Here is a 14,318-nt window from a genome sequence, read left to right on the forward strand (position 1 = left end):
TTTGAGTTAATCATGAGTTTATTTGCATTAACTAAACATATTTCTGAACTTTTCAGCCGCTGCTAATTTAAAAGGGACCCCATTAAACATGCTGAAGTGAGGTCAGTTTGGACCGAAAGCACTACTGTTGAATGTTCGTTTTCACCCCGTTTGCACAGAGTAGTTATTTCATGTCGCTGACTGGCGAGTTTTTCTGTGATCGTTAAAAAAACCACGAACCACCGCTGTGTCATACAGTACCCTCGCCCCCCACAGTGGTTTATATTAGTAGGCACTTCCTCAAACAGAGTGGCTGACGTACAGTATTTTATGGCTTTACAAATCTCACGGACGGATCATTTCAGTTTCCCTTTCAATGCTTTATTTTAACAAAACAAAAACTTTTACTTATGTCTCAGATAGCTGTCTAATCTCACCTTCTTTGTAGTAATATAATCTCATAGAAAAGTTTCACAATATCATCATTTTTTAAAAATAAGGCAAGGTACAGACAGAAGATGACGGGAGGATTTCAAAACTGGTAGGTTCGGAAAATGATACTTATCAGTTGAAAAACCCAAGTTAGCGTGGAAGCATTGCGTTGTAAATTGCTGAAGCCATTAATTTATATAGTTGCTGTATCAAGTTAATCGTGTTTTTTTTTTGTTGTTACACGTATAGTTTACTTTTTCAGGGTAAAGAACTGAATAAATATTTGTAAGTAGCTGTGAAAATGTGCATTTAGATATGTTGCTCTTAGCGTTGTTTTTCTCTAGAACTGATGCTTTGATGAACATCAGAGGCTCTAGGATGTTGACGCCTATAGCAAAAGAATTCAGACTCGGGAGCCAGCCACTGAAATTAAACCTGTTTAACAGGTTGCGCATGGTTACGACTCCTAGAAATTATTGAACACAAATGAAGGTAACAAAAGGAAAATATATCTTATTTCATGTTTATACTCTTTTGGTTTTGACCCGTGGAAACTGTACGCTTACACGAGCATGACATGTTAAATAATAGCATATGCCTCCTTATCCCGGTCTGTTAAAGAAGCCTGTTCATTAAGGTCATCATGGTGACATCTCTCCCGCACTGTTTGTTGTGCATCTCAACTCCCAATAGCCGGTCATGACAACAAACTTTACAAATCGATTCTAAAAGGAGGAAAAAAATAAAAACAAAAATCAACAAATGATTACACACAATGACCAATAGCCAAAACAGAATTTAGCAACTAAAAATAGTGAAAAATCAACCCGACACTTAATCCATACCTCATTATTTCTACACAAACGGCTTGTTTGATCATGAACGGCTCATTTGCTACAATACTGTAGCTGTTCTGAGTGGGATTTGTGGAAACATATTCTTTCAATTTATTCTGTGTCCATCTGACCACACGATGGAATGCATCTTTGCTTCCTGCTTGTATTAAATTAAGTAACATGTCCGTTAGCTGTGTCCATCCTTACGGCATATTTTCCCGACTAAGGAGATCACAAGTTTACAGCTTTGTGCCTTTCCCGTGTTGTTTTTGTTTTACCTAGATTGCCCCTTAAAATTTAGAGGCTGGAAAACAAACTCCAGTCGTGTTTACTGAAGTGGAGTCCGACAGAAATGTTTATCGATCCCGAGAGAAATGACGGGGCTGGTCAAAGGTCCGAGCAGAGGACCTCCATTACCGGTCTTCCCCAGTTCTCATGACCTGCGGTCAGACGGAGGAAAACAAGCAGCAGCGCACAAGGAGAAGGACCTTTGAGCGCACAGCATCTTCGAAGGAATGAAATATGGACCACGGGGCTTCTAGATGTCAGGGGATTCTCGTTATCCTCTTAGAGAAGAGATCCTTGTACTTCTGCTGGTATGGGATTCCCAGGATTAAGATCTCATGTGGCGTACTGACCTAAGCATCTTGCCTCAAACGTTTGAGTAAAAGCGTCTAAGCGAGTGAAGCACTGCTGTACTGAAGAAAACGTCTGGTAACGTTGTGTGGAAGGGGCTAAAACGTGCTTAGATTCAGTACACTTAATGTGGAAATATCTGCATTTAATACCAAATCGAGTTTGATATCACAGTATCTGTAAGTCAGTGTGCGCCACCAAACAGGAAAAAAAAAAGATTTAGAAACACTAAAATGCGTGGAAGTCATTATATTACTTGATTTGTATTCTTCGTGTAGGTCATCCTGGTGGTTGTTGTACTTTTTTAAAATACAAAGCTCTCTCGAAAAAGAGAAATATTCTCGTAGAGGGAAATATTTTCTATAGATATTTTCTATAAATACAGCAGTCTGCATTAGCAGAAGTGAAAGTAAACGTAAATATAGCACAGCGACCGTACAATGCATTCCTTTGCATGACATCTTTTAAACAGAGGACAACATCGATCCATTGAGGCTCAAATTAGGCGATATTATTAATAGATGTTCTTACACAAGCTGAATACACGAAACTGTAAATAGCGATGGGTATTGCAAACAAGTTAACGCTAGTTACGTGAAACACTGTTTTGTAAACCTTACATCACAAGGCGACAGCAACAAAGCCAGGACAGACTCGCAATTCCATTTTTCAAATCGTATAAATTAAATGTCCATATTCTTCGACCTGTACTTTCCCATTCAAAAGGTTAATGAATTTATTATTCATAAAACTGACATGAAAAAGAAAAGTGTTAGAGATTCTGAATGTTTTGTTTTTTTACCTATATTCCTAATCTCTAGGTGATTTGTGTCTTCATATGTCCATAGCTAAGCACGAGGAAAAGTAACTGGTGAAGTATAGTTTAAGAGCAATTTGAAAGGGATTTGCTATTTAAGCTACCTAAATATATGCACAGCAGATTACATATCTATAATATATATGGAAGTGTAGAGTTTCCACACTTGGGAATGAACATAGACCTGGAACAAGTCATTTTTTACAAAAAAACTTGAAACAGCTTTGTAACATCTGAACCTCTACAGGTTTTTTGAAGGCCTTCCAAAGAAAACCGTTGCGTACAACTTGTCAATTTGAAACCAAGTCAACCTTTTGCTAATAGATAAATAAAACCTTTCGTCTCGGTCCACATCCGAGACTGGGTCTCTCTAAAGAGTTAAAGAACTGTCAGTGTGTGGATTGTTTGGGGATTGCCCACAAAGAGCAAATTTCAGTTTCCTGCCAAGTGCTGACAAATGATTCATTCTGAATAGAGATCATGTGCTGCAGCTTCTGGCCCTCGCCGATGTGCAAGCAGGAAGTGAGCTTGTTTTCTTTTTTTCTGTTCATGCCAGAGGCTGCGCTTGCATGCACAGCCTGCATGGAACGGCGTCGGGGAGAGGGAGACAGGTTGCGCTGAGACAGACGCGGAGCGGAGAGGCCTACCGCCGGTCGGTGGCGGACGGGGGCGGGAGGTGATGGCAGCACCGGTGAGGGACCTCCAGAGGAACGATTCTGTGCCGCCCCCGACCCTGAGCCCAGCCGTGCCCCCCTACGTGAAGCTGGGCCTGACCATCGCCTACACCGTCTTCTACTCCCTGCTTTTCGTCTTTGTGTACGTCCAGCTCTGGCTCGTCCTCCACTACAGGCACAAGCGTTTCAGCTACCAGACTGTCTTCCTGTTCCTCTGCCTGCTCTGGGCAGCACTGCGGACCGTGCTCTTCTCCTTCTACTTCAGGAACTTCGTCACGGCCAACTCGCTCGGTCCCTTCGCTTTCTGGCTCCTCTACTGCTTCCCAGTGTGCCTGCAGTTCTTCACCCTCAGCCTGATGAACCTCTATTTCGCCCAGGTCAGTTCTCCTCCTGTGTGTCTGTGAGTGTGTGTCAGGCAAGCTCTCATGAGAAATGGGGAGATGGGTTACAGGTATGCTGTTTTTCTTTTTTCATTTTTTTGCTCCTGTGGGAAAAACCTACTGTAGCTACTTCAGCTACTGCCAGGCAGGGAGAACCCTCTCAGGTGCACCACCGTCCAGTTAGTAAACACCAAGAGTCTCGAACGTTATAGATCCTTCTGTGACCCTCAGACTCTGTCTTTGAGGTGTGCGAAACTTCTGAAGTGATGCACTGCAGTTACTTGCACACATCTTTTTACAGTCATGCTGCATGTACGGTACATTCATTCAGCGCTCTTGTGGAGTCAGTGTCAGTTCAAGCCGCTCAAATTGTGAAGCAGAGACTTCGCTGTTTACTTCATCAGAGCCAGCTGACAGTGAGTCTTGTTCTCACAGGAGGTCCTGACAACAGGCACGTTTTGACAAGTTTATAAACCACTGGACTGCAGAGCAGACTGCAAAGGCTAGAGGCAGCTCTCCAAGTTAGAAATGATTCATTGAGCCCAGGTCATGCTAACTAAGCATATTTGTTCAGTAAAAAAACCTGACTTGAAAAAGTGAAAAATTAAATGAACTCAATACATGACTTAAACGCATGTAGTTTTCCAAATACTTTACCGAGTCTATGGTCAAGGAGCAGAATCTAAATTGGCAAAATGACATAGTGCTTATATTTTGTTTATTATTTTACTTTACTTTGTGGTTCACATCTAGAACCCCAGGAGGACTGATGACAAATCACACCTTGGAGAGGGTTTAGGGCTTGACTTGAGGGTTCTTACTTATAGTTAATATAGCGGTGAGGCTTATATTACTAATTAATTACTAATTAGAATATAATGTATTACTTTATTAGGGCTGTGCATCTTATTAGAGCTACGTTAGATGTATTAAAGTTAGGGTAAGTGTTTAAGGGTTTTAGGGATAAAGCTGGCATTAGGGTTTGTTAACTGTTTACATTTATGGGAACTGAGGACTCACTGGGTTTGGTGAGTTAGTGTTTAGTTTAACTATTTCTAAGGGTTAGGGTTCATGCTGCCTGGTGATTAGCCACAGGTTGTAGTTCAGGTTTATTTTAGAGTGTTAGGAGCAGTGTTTTCTTAAAAGACAATTCAATAGTAAATCTCTAGCTGCGGTATAGTAAACCACCTTCTGTATCTCAATCAGATTTTGTTGTTAGCATTCCAAACAACAGTATCTCCGATGTGATCTCTTGTGATTGTATATACTGGAGATTATCCACAGCTAATCTGAACAGCAGCTTTTGTTTCCATTCTTCTGTTGCAATTAAATAACCTCTGGCACTGTTTTTGGAATCCCCAATAAATCCCACACATTGTACTTGGGAAATCTCCCTCAGCGCGTAAGACTCTTCAGATTTAGAGTGTTCTCCTGCGTATGTGAGAGAGAATAAAAACCACAAGAACTTTCTGCTCTTCCAGTCTTTGAATTTCTTTCTATTCCGTTAATCCTTCCTGGCCAGTCTAACTTCTGTAGAAAATGCGGCCAAACAAAAGTTTTCTCAAATTAATATTTAGAGGTTGAACCTTTTATGTAATCTGACTTTAAATCTTCAGCACATATGGTGACCTCTGTACGCTTCTTAAAACCCTGCCTCAAAAGCTGTAAGGTGAATGTGAACATCCTGAGGAGCTGCCAGCGGACGTGTGAAACCTGAGAGAAACAGTCTGGAGTTTGGCGAACGCACTGTCCAGAGCCTTTTCTGTCGAAAATCTCTGCATGTCCTGTGTTTCTTCCGGAACACAAACACTGTTTCAACACGCTGTTTCCTTTTAGATACTTAACTTCACGCTGGGCAGAAAAAAGAATTCAGTAAAGGGGCTGTTGCGTCAAACCAGCAATATAGGCCGTGGTTTAAAAGCAAGTGCGTTGTGTAATTGGTGGATCTGAAAAAAAATAAGCACAAATGTTGCCACTTTGCATGAAGTTGAAGGAAAACTTGCTAATTTGGGTAGACAAGGTTCAAAATAGGACAGATATTTCCTGACTGGGGGCAGGTTTGCGTCTCCTGTGAATCAGCCCTTACACTCACACATACTGTATAAACAGCTTACTTTAAAGAATACCAGCATTCAGCTATGTTAAGGAGTATACTATAAAGTTACTGAATCTGTAACAGCAACATATTGTGTGAGAAAGGGAGTGACTATTTTCCTTAAGAATGCTGCTAGACAGGCTGTACTTTTGCACTTTAATTGTGATACATGATTTTGACTATTTTTTGGAAGTTCAGTTGTTTACTACATATTTTTTTTTATTCCTGCTGTTTTTTACCCGTAGTTAAGAGGAAGAATTTCTTTTTTAAATAGATTGTCTGTGTCAGACACTTCCCCATTTTGCGCTGGCTTCCTGGCGATAAGGGAAACCTTTTCGCTTGCTTTGTGAAATGACTATTCGTTTGGTCAGGCATCCGTTTCGGGGGCATGAAAGAACTCGTGAACGGCCAGCAGACCGAGCCGGCGAATGTCTGTTGGGACATGCAGATCATTGCCTCACATCACACATACGTATATGACCCAAATACATCATAAGTGCAAGGTACATATCCCTTTATGTGTGATACTTCATTGTACCTGTTCAGGCAGGATCCGGAAAGACATCCATGTAAATAAGTGGTGACAGCATGAATATTAGGTTCATGAATTTTATGCTTATGTGCAAACTATGGATTTCTGATCACATCCCTACTTGTTTCTGGGGGTTGGGGTTACAGCAGATATTTAGATTAATTAGTAATTCAGTCTCATCAAGGGGCAGGTGGGCTTCCTTGATGCAGTGTCACAGCATAAACTTTAAGATACAGACTTGGGCTGCTGAAAGACAAATGACTCCATGGTATGTTTCTTCAGAACTTCTCTTTTCTCTCCTCCCATGCAGGTTGTTTTTAAGGCTAAATCCAAGTATGCACCAGAACTTCTGAAGTACAGGTCAGACGCCTTTAATATACTCTGTTTCTTCATAAGGCTGAGAACTGTCCAGCTTTGGCTGTTGTTTTCTGTGGGCTAACTGCCTGGCTGTCTGTTTCTTTCAAATGTGACACATCCTTGCAGTCTGAACGTCTGAACCTGGACAAACTCAGGCAAACATTTCCAAAATATCATTTAAACAACAAAATTTAAAAAGCCTGTAAAATGTCAGAGGTTATTGAAAAAAAAAAGCAACTCTCTTTTTTAAGGAAGTGAAACGTAACCTGGGCAACCAGAGTTTTCAGCTTCACAGAACACACAGCTTTTAGCTGGGTTATTATTAAACACAGCGCTAAGCTAATGGGGAACTTCATCATCTACAGTACACAAGGACAGAGAGGGCCTACAAGAAGAGAAGCTACTTTATTTCCACTGGCCTAGTGCTTGAACAAATGTGCTCTACTAGCCAGCAGCTATATCACCCTGCAACTCACCACTGGCAGCCCACTGAAGCTCAGCAGGTGTGAGCCTGGTCAGTACCTGGATGGGAGACCTCCTGGGAGAAAATAAGGCTGCTGCTGGAAGAGGTGTTAGTGTTGCCAGCAGGGAGTGCTCCTCCTGTGGCCTGTGTGGGTCCTATTGCCCCCACTATAGTGACGGAGACACTACACTGTTAAAAGGTGCCGTCCTTCAGATGAGATGTAAATCCATGGTCCTGACTGGCTGTGGTCATTAAAAATCCCAGGGTGCTTCTTGAAAACAGTAGGGGTGTTACCCCCTGAGAGCTGGTGTGTGGTGAGTGTACTGGTGCATCATCCGGGTGGGGCTGCACACTGGTGGTGGAGGAGAGTCCCCATTACCTGTAAAGCTCTTGAAGTAGAGTGTCCAGAAAAGTGCCATATAAGTGTAAGCAATTATTATTACAATGAAGCCAAGTAATGTGATGTCCCATGGTTGTCACACAATTAAAATTCTGCATAATACTCACCTTTATTGTGTTTGTCTTTTGCAACTGCAATGTGTAGAGTACACTGTGTTTATTATGCATGTCAAGGATTTTGCCATACCCTCACTGTACTTTACTTGAGAACATCATGATTTACCACGGTAAATATTTAACAGGCCTGATTGTTTCTATGTTTCTAAATGATTTATGATGGTAAACCATGCAATTATTCAATTCCGGCAAAGTCAAAACAGTGAGAGCCTGGTGAAGCCCACGTAACAATCTGAGCATATTTATCATGGCAGACTTTCAGAAAGTCTGGACTTTGATTCTTGCTGATTTGATTCTGAGCTCTTCCATTCGCTCATACCAGGTTACCTCTGTACCTGACCTTCCTGTCCATCAGCCTGCTGTTTCTGGTGGTGAACCTGACCTGCGCGCTGCTGGTGAAAATGTCCAGTGCCGATGTCAAAATAATCGTCCTCGTTCGAGTGGCCATCAATGACACGCTGTTTGTCCTCTGCGCCGTGTCCCTCTCTCTGTGCCTCTACAAAATAGCCAAGATGTCCTTAGCAAACATCTACCTGGAGTCTAAAGTGAGTCTCCTCTGGTGGGACATTTATGGGCTTACCTGCTCAGGTGGAGGTACTGTGTTTATCTGTCTCTAGGACCAACTAACCTACAGGGGAGCTCAGGAGTGGATCATTTTGCATTTCCAAAGGTTTACTCTTCCACACAGTGGGGGTTTGCTCTCTGGGTTGTATTTTTGTTGTTGCAAGAAACGATAAAATAATAAACTTACCATTTCACACTGTTACAGAGCGCAGCACATGGTCACACAAATGCTGTCACACAAATGATCTCCCTCCGATATTAGAGCATGAATAAGGATGAGCCATTTAGTTGTGTCTAATGGGAATACGATTCCTGGCGGCCGAGCCAGTTCAGTTGTGAGAACTTGGCCTTTAAATCATTCTGCACTGACATTCCCAGCAAAGATTATGTGATATTATAGAACTCTCTCTATTACAAAAGTATGTTTTTTGTGCTAAGGACGTCAAACCTAAAGTATGTATTTAGGTAAGCACGTCCAGGGACTAATATTAGTTGGATTTCTGTGAAATGAGTCAAAAGTTGAGAAAGTACCATTTAAGGTAACAACAACGTAATTTTGACATTGAGCTTGAAAGACCACAAGATCAAAGTGGGCCAGACGTTCAACAGGGAATGCACAAAATTATTGAGACCAAGTAGAGATGCTTTTCAAAACCATCGTGTAGGCAGGAGCCAGCGAAGAGTAGATAATGCTGTCGGGTATCATCAAACAGTTAAATCACAGAGCGTTAAATAAGGTGGGCAGCTTCCAGAATTTACAGAATGAGCGATTGTTGTCCTCCCTTATCAGTTGTATTTTGACAAACCATAGAAAGACAGTCTTTGACACTGTAAGATGTTGATGTGGGTATGCATTAGTATAAACAATATATATATATAGATATTAAACAGCATTTAATTTTAATTGAGTTGGTACTACATAAAGAAAATGTGTAGAAAAGAGGTAACCAGTAATGATTTTGAATCACAATAAAATTCAAAATATTAGTAGACTGTGATTAAGAAATAAGACTGTCCAGAAATCTGTACTAGTGCTGCTACATATGAGGCTCCTCAGAAAGAGCATCAAAACTACACTGAAATGCTGTGTTGTGAGTCGAAATAGCAGTGCATTGATGTGGTTATAGATCTAAGTGTTGTGGGAGTATCGAACTGTCTGCCCACCCATGTCAAGAATGAGATCTCTGGATTCATTTACTACTAACTACTAAACGGGTTAGATCCTTTGTTCTTATTCAAAATCATTACTGGTTACCTCTTTTCTACACATTTTCTTTATGTAGTACCAACTCAATTAAAATTAAATGCTGTTTAATATCTATATATATATATTGTTTATACTAATGCATACCCACATCAACATCTTACAGTGTCAAAGACTGTCTTTCTATGGTTTGTCAAAATACAACTGATAAGGGAGGACAACAATCGCTCATTCTGTAAATTCTGGAAGCTGCCCACCTTATTTAACGCTCTGTGATTTAACTGTTTGATGATACCCGACAGCATTATCTACTCTTCGCTGGCTCCTGCCTACACGATGGTTTTGAAAAGCATCTCTACTTGGTCTCAATAATTTTGTGCATTCCCTGTTGAACGTCTGGCCCACTTTGATCTTATTCCTGACGTACCTCTGGTAGCTAGATCAGTTATACTTCTGGCACACACGCAGAGTGGCTTTTTAACTCCCTGTAATTATTTTCAGGGAACATCAGTATGCCAGGTGACAATAATAGGAGTGACCGTCATTCTCCTTTACACCTCCCGGGCCTGTTACAACCTGGTGGTGCTGGTTCTCGCCAATTACAAGAACATCAATTCCTTCGACTATGACTGGTACAACGTATCGGATCAGGTACTGTGGTTGAGATCCTGTATTTTCTAATGTCCTTAATGTCACATTCATTAACTTATGCACGCTCATAGATCCTGACATGCAAATTCTTCGAAGGCGTCCTTTTTTCCCTCAAACAGTAGGCCAATTTTCAGCTGTGTTTTCACATCTTGCACGATAATCCCATTTTAACACCTGGCATCACACTCAACAGAGCTATTTTTTCCAAAACTACTGTATATTCCCTATGTACGTTTTGCAAAGTACTCATATAATCAGAGGGCAGTATTACAAGGATTACCTATGCAATCATGAGCTAAACTTGAAGCCAAAGTAAAAACAATTATTGCAAATATTTTTTTAATTACTCTGCTGAACCACAACGCACATGGATACATTCTTAATAAACCTGAACACTAACAAATGAATGCGAAAAAGTATTATGCCCAATAAATTATTGAACCAGCTCGTTTCAGATACAGGATGCTGATAATTATGTGTTAAACTGAAGACTAATCTGACTACTGCTACTAATAATAATGAGCTATTTGGCCAAATGTTTGCAAGGAGGACTTAAATGGTTAACAAATCAAGCGTAAACTCTGACAGACACGTAGCCGAGCCCCAGAATATCACCTCAGGCTCTGTGGGCTGACTGACACCTCCTCTCCTCTCTCCGGGCAGGCGGACCTGAAGACCATGCTGGGGGACGCAGGCTACATCGTATTTGGGGTCATCCTCTTCGTGTGGGAGCTGCTCCCCACATCGCTGGTGGTCTTCTTCTTCAGGGTCCGCAGGCCGGCGCAGGACGGGGTGAGTCAGGAGGGGGGAGGGGTGTCCAGGGCAGCTTTGGGGATCTTGGACCCAAAACCACCTGCTGATATCTGGTACTCAGACACAGTTCCAAGCACGAGACTTATAACTGGCTTTACTATTCCTGGTGTAAGGAGTACAGTACAGCTGGTATTACTATTCCTGAAGTAACGAGTACAGTACAGCTGGTATTACTATTCCTGAAGTAAGATGGACAACTGGTATTATCATTCCTGATGTGAGGGGTACAGCTGTGCTATAAATTGAGACAGATGCTTGCTAAGACTGCTTTCCAGGACAAGGGCATTGCTGTGAGCCCCACAGTGAGGTGTGACACATGTGCTATGATTCAGGACATTTTGCCAGTCATTCTTTATAGAGGAATATTAATTCCATCTCATGACATTGATTCTCGGCGAACAGCACTAGTCAAGACAACTATTGCCTAGTTGTTTTTTTTCCTCCCATGTTGAGTCACCAATTATCTTTAAAAGGCAAAGGAATGATTGTTTGCTTTGGCTACACAGTGCTTGATTTCATAAAGGCTGTTATTTGAAATATCCTCTCCTTTAAATGCATCATTTCACACTGCTGAAATATTGTTTTTGTCCACTGTTGTCGATTTGAGCTTTAACAAAGGACTATTTTTGCTACATATATAATATAATGTCACAAACCAGTACAAATCCGGTCCTTTCCAAAGGATATTGTTTTAAAATTGGCCCTGAGATATATTTCTGTTTAAGAAACTAAATGTTATCAAAGCTTGCTGAAAATCGGCAATACTTTCAACAGAATTTCACTTCCCAGGGCAGAAAAAGGTCCAGGCTGTGATTTGAACCCTGTTGTTTAACTTGCTGCAGGTTGACACATTCGCGATAGATGATATCTTGGGAATTTATAAATTTAGCAACTGTTTTAGGGTGACTGTCTTCACTGCGTCTTTTCCTCTGCGTTCCTCAGGGCGGATCCCGGATCCCCAGCCACGCATTCTCCTCCAGGGCCTATTTCTTCGACAACCCCCGGCGCTACGACAGCGACGACGACCTGGCTTGGAACATCATCCCGCAGAACGTCCAGGCCAGGTAAAAAAAAAACCCTTAAAAAACTAGGAAAGACGACACTGTAGAAAAGATGCTGCCTGAGGAGCTGTAAGCTGCTTTGTTCTTTTAAAAATGACCAAAAAATACCCCCCCCCCCCAAATAAAAAGTAGCAGACGGCACCAGACGAGACCCCAAAGCAGTAAATCCATAAACCCCAACTTTGCAAAGCATAAATAACTGAATCAATGCAGAAACCTGCCAGTGCCATTAAATTGCCTGATTGCTGCCTGGCAATGATTAGTGACTTGGACACATTGGGTGCGAGATGAATTCCGCTACCTGAGGGGCGTTTGAAGAAGACTGACGAGCGGGGTTTTTGCCTGACCTGTGAGGGCTGTCTCGCTGTTCCCTCCGCAGCCTGACGGCGGAGTGCTACGACTGGGGCAGCCGGAGCAGCGGGTTTGTGGCCTACATCGGGACAGAGAGCCCGGACTCCCTCCCGACTCAAGAGGAGCTGAACCCTTACTGACAGACACTTCCTGCACCGCGCATTTGCACAGGGACCTACGGATGATGTTGGAAGACGGGGGGCTTCACCGGCTCTGCGAACTGTAGGACATGCGGCCTTTTACATTCATTGTAAATAGTTATTACTTTTATATATTAAAAAAAAAGATGTGTTTTGTTGTTCGGGACCTTCTAAAATTTAGCTTTGCTGCTCACAAATGTTTTCAACTTGGTTTATTTCACTAGGCGACCCTGAAACCAAGACTAGCTGTCCTTCAGTCTCGAGATCAGTGCTGATGGGACTGACATTCATCTTTTTTGTCTCCCATCTCTCTCACAACGTCTCAGCAGTTCTTCACAAACTGCTGGGTATGACAGAAATACAGCAGACGCTGGGGCGTGATCAACAATATGATAGGCAGCCAGACAGCTTTGATAACTAGAATATGCTGCACTGCATAGAATGAATAAAAATGAACAAGTAACAGGTTTATTCCATGTTGAAAAAAAGAAGAGAGAAAACACGTTTCGGCCGGGGAGCCTTCTTCAGCTGTGCAAAATATTCATTATATGAATATATATTATTCATATAATGAATAATACAGCTGACAAGAATCCACATTTAATAAGAGTCACTGGTCAAGGGCCACTTTTTCAGTCAGGACTGACGAGACCACAAACAAGGAATCCAAAAAAAACCAAAAGGAACAATTTCGCTTTCAGATGAAGGAAACCTTTTCAAATGTGAACAAAACCGAGACCTGCCAACTGCTGCGAACACACAACCCCCACTGTCTGTCACTGGGGTATCTGAGCATGCACAGGGTTTGAATGGCTTGTCAACTCCAGGGGACCGCTGGAGAAAACACCCTCCTTCTGTAAAATTGGAATAAGATCAGAAGGTTAAGAAAGCGGGGCTGCTGTGGCTTGGCATTGGGAGGCAGGTTTTGCAATTCCAGAATAATTCTGCACATTTTACACAGCAAACAGATGCTTTTGTTTTGGGGACGGTATAATATTTTAGAAAAACTAACCTACAATGTGCCACAGTGCAACCCCACTTATCAGTAATACTGTGACTTACTAGATAAACATGATGATGATGATGTAATAACTAGAGTGTGCTCTTATGCATTTCATATATACAGAGACAGTAAAAAGTGCAAAAAAGGTTTTGGGCCAAATAGCACCAGTTGTGTTTGTAATGCTTTTTTATTGAGGATTCAGTTCTTTAGACAGATGAAACCTTATCGGAGTATTAGCTCTCAATGGCCGAGCCAGAGCTAAGGCAAGGCTTTAAAAGCAGTGCAGAGATGGCTGGTCAACATTCTGAAGATTTCATTTTCAGCCTTGATTCTTTGTTATTACACAACTGCAGAGCTGTTGAAGGTAGTGCATCAGTCGAACTGGAATTGCAGTGCTGGCCCAACTGCAAACATCACTAAGTCTGAGTACTTAAAAGCCTATTAAAACAGCCTGCACTTATTTGTCAGAGAGCAACACTAATCCTGATGTTTTGTACAAAGCTTCACTCAACATTGGAGAGATAGAGTAGCTCAATCAGACATGTACCTGCAGGAACATAGATGGGAAAGGTACATTTTATTTATTTTATCCAAGACCAGTGCTATTTATGGGGCACAGATATATTTTATGCATGTTTCATTTTCCCGATATAGAAAGGTTTTAGATTTTATTTTTTATATATGCATAATTATTTTAATTTCACATTTCGGCTCTACAGCTTTCCTATCTCTGTATGATTCGTGGTCCATTCTGAACTAGAGACGCAAATAAAGAGCACGTTGTACAAAATACCATCCCGGTCAGCTGTTTTTC

General features: G+C 41.6%; 1 protein-coding gene across 1 annotated transcript; it reads left to right on the forward strand.

The window, feature by feature from the left end:
- The first annotated feature begins 1,565 nt into the window (after window positions 1-1,565).
- Window positions 1,566-14,294, forward strand: LOC102693716 (G protein-coupled receptor 137Ba). The gene is made up of 8 exons (XM_006638544.3): window positions 1,566-1,843; window positions 3,257-3,751; window positions 6,692-6,741; window positions 8,040-8,262; window positions 9,987-10,136; window positions 10,800-10,928; window positions 11,892-12,013; window positions 12,390-14,294. The coding sequence occupies exons 1-8, from the start codon at window positions 1,790-1,792 to the stop codon at window positions 12,499-12,501; spliced, it is 1,335 nt and encodes a 444-aa protein (XP_006638607.2). The 5' UTR covers window positions 1,566-1,789; the 3' UTR covers window positions 12,502-14,294.
- The last annotated feature ends 24 nt before the right edge of the window (window positions 14,295-14,318 follow it).

The sequence above is a fragment of the Lepisosteus oculatus genome, chromosome 17 (genome assembly GCF_040954835.1).
Source record: "Lepisosteus oculatus isolate fLepOcu1 chromosome 17, fLepOcu1.hap2, whole genome shotgun sequence".
Taxonomy (NCBI): Eukaryota; Metazoa; Chordata; class Actinopteri; order Semionotiformes; family Lepisosteidae; genus Lepisosteus; species Lepisosteus oculatus.

Bases quoted from the DNA above. Each gene is read 5' to 3' on its own strand.
- LOC102693716 (XM_006638544.3), top strand. From the start codon at position 1,790: ATGTCAGGGGATTCTCGTTATCCTCTTAGAGAAGAGATCCTTGTACTT. The intron at 1,844-3,256 runs GTATGGGATTCC...TGTTCATGCCAG, and splicing joins AGATCCTTGTACTTCTGCTG to AGGCTGCGCTTGCATGCACA. The intron at 10,137-10,799 runs GTACTGTGGTTG...CTCTCCGGGCAG, and splicing joins GGTACAACGTATCGGATCAG to GCGGACCTGAAGACCATGCT.